Consider the following 5,905-nt stretch of genomic DNA (forward strand, 5'->3'; position numbering starts at 1 on the left):
AGATTAACGGTATGTGAAAGGTGTTTCTCAATCATATTTATGAGTCCAAGTTTTGTTTTGGACAAAATATATTGTTTAATAGTAAAATAAAATGTACGTGTATTTGTTGTTCTAAAATAATAATAAAAAATGTAATGTTAAATGAACATTATATATAATACGACAAAATGGTGCATTTAGATATGGTCGGTGCAAAAAGTAAAAATATAACCCTAAATGCATTAAATTAATTAAAAGAAGACAAATATGAATTCGTAAGAGTTTGGGGCTAAGCGTGTAACTTATGGAGACTGATTTAGTAAAAAATGGAGGGTTGGATATATTTTTTTTTTTTTTGGAAAGGGAACTTCCCTAACGAGGGTTTTCGGGCCAGCTTTCGCGCACCGACTAATCCTCCGCTGCAAACATGAGGCTTTGCCTCATGCCTTGGAGTCACTGCAGGCGAACCTCCATGACCACAAGGGCTTAGTAGTGTCAGGATTTGAATATGGGTCAATAGGTTACCCACCATATCTTCCACATGCCTTACCAAATCACCACAACCCAAGTGGTTGGGTTGGATATATTATGAAGCATAGAGCATAAATGAGGGCCTTTAAATGTAAGTTTGAGTAGAAAGTTATCTTCGGAGACTAGAATCTGGATTGTGTGTAAACCAGCTGAACTAGAATATACCTTAATAAAATTATTTATATATTAGCATATTAATTAGATAATATGACTAAAATTTGGTTTTATTTTTTTCAGAGTTATATCCTGTATTCAAGTTGTAATCCCAAGATTCCAACTACCTTACTAGTCGATTATAATATTTTGAGTAAATTACATTTGTGATCGCTAAAGTTAGCTGTTTTTTTATCAAAAAATTTAATCTTCCAAATTTAGTCATTATTTAGGGTTTTTTATAATGTTTTTGTCACTATTTGAGGTTTTTATCTCTATCATGAATGGCGAAACTCTGAAACTAAAAATTATTTTATTTGGACCACAGACCAAAACACCATAAAAACATGATTTAAGACCAAATAAACTTTTTAATACTAAATTTGTAAATATCGACTACTCTTTACTGATACCAAAGATGTAATTTACTACAACTTCGAGCAAATAACAATTGGTCCATGAACATTGTTTTTATTTTATTTTTGGTCCATAAAAGTTCTGTTGCAAATTGGTTTTCTAACATTGTTGGTCCATTCCAAATAAAATGACTACTTTCTAAATCAATATGCAAAAAGCACCTAAACTTATGAACCAAAAATTATCAACTAACATGAAAAATAGACAAATGAAAAACATTACAATACAAGAACATCCGATAAGAACCAAATATGCAAAGGAAAAACCTTTCAAGACCAAAATTGCAATAACTTGCTCTAATTTTTTCACATTTCATTGACAAATACAAAAACAAAAAACCTGAAAAAAAAAAAAAAAAATTGGAACATTTTTATCAGTAAATAATACAATGATAAATGTGTTAATAATCATGTCAAAGTGAAACAATGTTATTGCATTATTTAGGGTAATGGTTTGGTTGATGATTTATACGCAAATTTGGATATATCATCAATTGAATATGAAGATGAGTTTTTTGAGCACGTGTTTCTCATGTCCTTAAGAGGAGCTCGTAGCCCACTAGCACGTGACCCAGATGACGTGCATTTAAATGACGATATCACCGAAATGAATTTATCCATTGATTTTTCTGCTATTTCTGAATATTTTCCCAAATGAGAAATATTACATCCGAATTTCTCTTCTTCATCTCTTCTTACTTCAATTTTATCATCATATTCATTATCACCTGTGACAAAAAATAAAATAGAATCGGCAAATTAAATTAAACACTCATAATATATTAACTATAATATAAATGACAATATATATAAATTATAAAATATATACCTTGATTAGCATATGATGGACTTGGCCTCATGAATTTTTGGTTCGGGTTTTCCTGTATACAAATAATTAGAAACCCTAGAGCTCAAAATTGAAAAATAAAAGATGAAACATTTTGCATAAATACATTAATCAAAGGTGAAATTCAATATAAATTACGCATAATCGAAGACAATATACTTACTTTCTGAACACTATCTTCAGAAATTGAAAACTTCCTTTTAATGGTTGACGTTTCATTCGTGTTTTCCTGATTCTTTTGACTAAAATAACGACTTGTGATCATCTTCCTGTTTTCTACCCTTGTCTTGACCTCAGATGCATGGAAAACAGACACGTGTACACCATCTGAACAAGTGTTCTTGCTTGCAACTGCCACGTCATCTTCATCATCACCGTTTGAAACATTCATTTTCGTGTTTTCTTGATTATTTTCTTCGAAGTTTTTGTGCTGAAAATAAGAGCTTCTAACAATGATAGGTTTCTTCTGCACCCTAGTTTTTCCCTCAATTCCATCAATGGAAGAATTAGATTCCAACTCCTTTTGTGAAGCTATACAAGGATGTATTGGATGCTTCGAGTGTTGTACCTTTCTCATGTTGTCTACAAAGGGTAAATTTGTAAGAACTTAGTGATTAATCGGAAAAACCTCATTTTTACTGAAGAAATTATTCAACAAATGGAGTTTTTTTTTCTTTTTTCTAACCATGAGATAGTGATTCCAAAGTCTTTCTTGCAGGGATCTTATCAACCTAAAAGAAAGAAAAGAATTCATCTCATAATGCTACAAGTAAATTTAAAAAAAAAAAAAAGTAAATAATATTTTCATTTTTCACTTACAATTTCTTCAGCTTTATCCATTTGAGGAATTTCATTTGGATGTTTTGGTGAAATTCGAGGAGCCATGAATTTCCTCTTTGCTTCCAGAGTTGCAAAACCTTTAAAATGTTAAGGATATATGAACAATAATAAATAAACCCTAGAAAACTATAAATATGCATTTTAAACTTGAAAGAAATAAATAATATTTAAAAAGCTATAATTTTAGGATACAAAAGTAATTGGTTACAAGATTTTTCTGTGCAGGTAAGTCGAGCTTTTTTACTGTATCTCCAGATTTGAAGCTTTTTAGATCATATGTTTTATCAAGAATGTGTACAGGTTTAACTTTAACACACTCTCCCTGTAAAATTAAAAAATAGCAATGTACTTTTATTGATTTGTTTATTATTATAGAATTAAACAAATAAATAAAAAGTATAATGTCCTGATAATTAAGAAATTGAAAGTATACCTGGATTGACAACTTGGTGAAAGGATCAATATCTCCACTTGCTATTCCTTTTGCTAGATTTTTAGGTATCGATGTGTTGTTAGGTCAAGGAACAAGTAAATGACATTTTTGCCCTTATATTCCATAAAAAAGAAAAGAAGAAATAGCATCTTAAAGTGGATATTGTAATAAGTGTGGTTGTATTTATGATTTATCTTAAACCTTAAGTAGATTTCATATGAAAATATAGCAAGATAAGGATATGGCCCTAAAAAATCCAAATCTTCATCAATGTTATCAGGTAAATCAGATAAATGAACAATATCTTCTGTTATTGGATCATACACTCGTTGATGTAAAAAAGTCAATATTGCCCTCCGAAAAGATTCTTCATAGAGAGGTGGAACAACAATGCCACTAAACTTCAAATGCTTAATCACCTTCAAATTGGTAATACAAGTTTAGAATGTTTTAAATAGAAAAAAGATTGAAAAGGATTAATAGACACTTTGAAATAGGAAAAAGGGTGTTGGAAAGATAGAATAAAAATGAAAAAAGGATTCACCTTTTCATGGGTTTTGAATTTCTTTATTAATGCATGGGCTTTTTTCAAGCCCATTCCTTGTAAAGATTGTAAATAATCACAACCACTAAGAACGCACATTTCAAGAATCATTTGTTTTGTAAAACCTGACAAATTTAAATCTTTTGTATGCTGTAATCTTGAGTACTGAAATTCAACACCTTGTCCAAATTTGTCCATCTTGTAGATAATCTGAGGGTGAAAAGTTCAAAAAAAAAAGTGTGAATGCCCTCCTCATCCTCATTAAAAAGACGAAAATAGCCCTAGAAAGGTTGTCTGATCTTGTGTAACAAATAAGCCTAAAAGAGAATTGTTAAAAGATTATGAACTTACTCTTGGGCAACCAAATGGTATTAAGTCTGAGTCTTCAGTAATGACAGCATCAACATGCTTGCTCAGGGCTAAAAATGTCATTTGGGCATCAGCCTCATAAGGAGCCACAACGTATGAAATTTGTTCTTGTTTCAACACCTACAAGATGATCACATTTAGTTGATCTTATAGAATTAATCACTTATTTAATGTGTTCAATTACCTGAATGAGTTCATATGCAATTGTAGGTGATATATCCACAGCTTTTTGATAGCATTCATAAGCTGCTGATGTATTTCCACATGATTCATGCTCAATAGCACGTGCAAGATTTTCCTTTCTTGACCTGTTCGACAAAATAAAAAATTAAAAAAATATATACATATGAAATTAGCTGATTTTTATTTAGGGAAAAAGTGTACCTAGCACGCTTAATTTCTTGTTCATTCTTCATTGGTAAATGACCTCCATCAAACACTAAAATAGGTTTAACACCATAATGCCTCAACAAATTCACTCGATGCATACAATAATCAACATGCCTAAAAGAGCAAGAACATAGAAGTTGTATGGGAATCTACCAAGTGAATCAAATTAAACAACCAAAAAGAAAAAAACAAATGTACTTTCTATGTTTTTGATTGGAAAATTGTTGGAGAAGTTGCAATCAAATGCTAAACTCACTTCTATGATACAAAAAAGCTTCATATAGTGAACATCTTCGATTATATGATAAAGACCAAAAGCAAACTGTCATGGTTCATGTTTCATTTCTTATGAGCAACCACATGCATCTGATATTAAAGAAAATAAAATTAAGGCATTAAGAAAATAAGCCTGAATAGAATTCTACAGCTAATTTTTCGTGCCCAAAAGGCCAAAACACTGATACATTAACATCAGTGTTTGAAAAGGCCATTAAAACAAACTGAAAGCCATGAAATCATGAAAGACGCACGCAAATAACAACAATCTAGCCTTTTAAAATCGATGGTCGCCATTTGCATATACAAGTAAACAATTAAAATAATATAAAATGAAAATGAAAATTCTTAACAAGTTGATGTTGCTTGCAAAAACCCTTGTTATCCCCTTGGAATTCGACATGACAGGCTAAGAAACAAAATAAATAGAACCCATCATAAGAAATGTACTGGGAACAACAAAAACGAACGCAAGAAAGAGGGTTACTTGGAAGTAGGTTGGGATTTGCAGAGGTCCATACTGCAAGAAAGGGCTCCTTTATGAAGCCAGGAGTATGTGTCTACAGCAACTGAACAGCCCTCGAGATCCTTTATGTGAATCGGAGCCATAACCGATTTCAGTAGAGGTAAAAGCCCCTGGATCCCCATTGTACTTCCTGCTAAAAAGCACCAATCGTTCACTGCTAGTATAACCCTAAATTGGTATCTGAAGGGGAAACGATTTATCCCCAATTTGGGGAGGGAAGATGGCGGGAATATTACTGGGCTACTTGAAGTGAAGACGTCGTATTATCACTTACACCCCCTTGGGTTATAGGAATTATCATAATGGTCCTCCATATTATCCCGAATGTGAATGTATGATTGTATTAACTTAATAGTATCCTATCATTGAGAGATTTTAACTTGATATTAATTTTCTAAATATTAAAAAAAACAAATGCCTATCATTGAGACTATCTACTGAGGATAATTATCAAGGATGTGTTTGTTTTTTTTACAAAAAGATGTTAATGGAATTATGGAATTAGACGATTGCATTGGTTTGTTTATTTTTGAAGATTTTCTTATTAAAAAAACACCCACCAATCCATCAAATTTTGAAAAAATGTATTGATTCTTCCAAA

At 31.3% G+C, this 5,905-nt stretch overlaps 1 protein-coding gene across 1 annotated transcript; it reads right to left on the minus strand.

Annotated features, from left to right (window-relative positions):
- Positions 1 to 1,321: 1,321 nt before the first annotated feature.
- Positions 1,322 to 5,518, minus strand: LOC145003794 (5'-3' exonuclease family protein). Its single transcript, XM_078962707.1, has 13 exons — positions 5,266 to 5,518; positions 4,497 to 4,616; positions 4,297 to 4,420; positions 4,095 to 4,232; positions 3,744 to 3,953; positions 3,441 to 3,618; positions 3,200 to 3,270; positions 2,959 to 3,088; positions 2,746 to 2,843; positions 2,612 to 2,657; positions 2,090 to 2,508; positions 1,909 to 1,960; positions 1,322 to 1,807 (listed from the first exon to the last, which is right to left on the minus strand). The coding sequence occupies exons 1-13, from the start codon at positions 5,424 to 5,426 to the stop codon at positions 1,521 to 1,523; spliced, it is 2,034 nt and encodes a 677-aa protein (XP_078818833.1). The 5' UTR covers positions 5,427 to 5,518; the 3' UTR covers positions 1,322 to 1,520.
- Between the last annotated feature and the right edge of the window lie 387 nt (positions 5,519 to 5,905).

Source organism: Lactuca saligna, chromosome 7, assembly GCF_052625555.1.
Source record: "Lactuca saligna cultivar CGN05327 chromosome 7, ASM5262555v1, whole genome shotgun sequence".
Lineage (NCBI taxonomy): Eukaryota > Viridiplantae > Streptophyta > Magnoliopsida > Asterales > Asteraceae > Lactuca > Lactuca saligna.

Excerpts from the sequence above, each read along its gene's own strand:
- LOC145003794 (XM_078962707.1), bottom strand. The coding sequence starts at position 5,426 with ATGGGGATCCAGGGGCTTTTACCTCTACTGAAATCGGTTATGGCTCCG. Across the intron at positions 4,617-5,265 it reads AAATCCCAACCTACTTCCAA|GCATGTTGATTATTGTATGC; the intron begins GTAACCCTCTTT and ends TTGCTCTTTTAG. Across the intron at positions 3,271-3,440 it reads TTTGGATTTTTTAGGGCCAT|CGATACCTAAAAATCTAGCA; the intron begins ATCCTTATCTTG and ends CTAACAACACAT.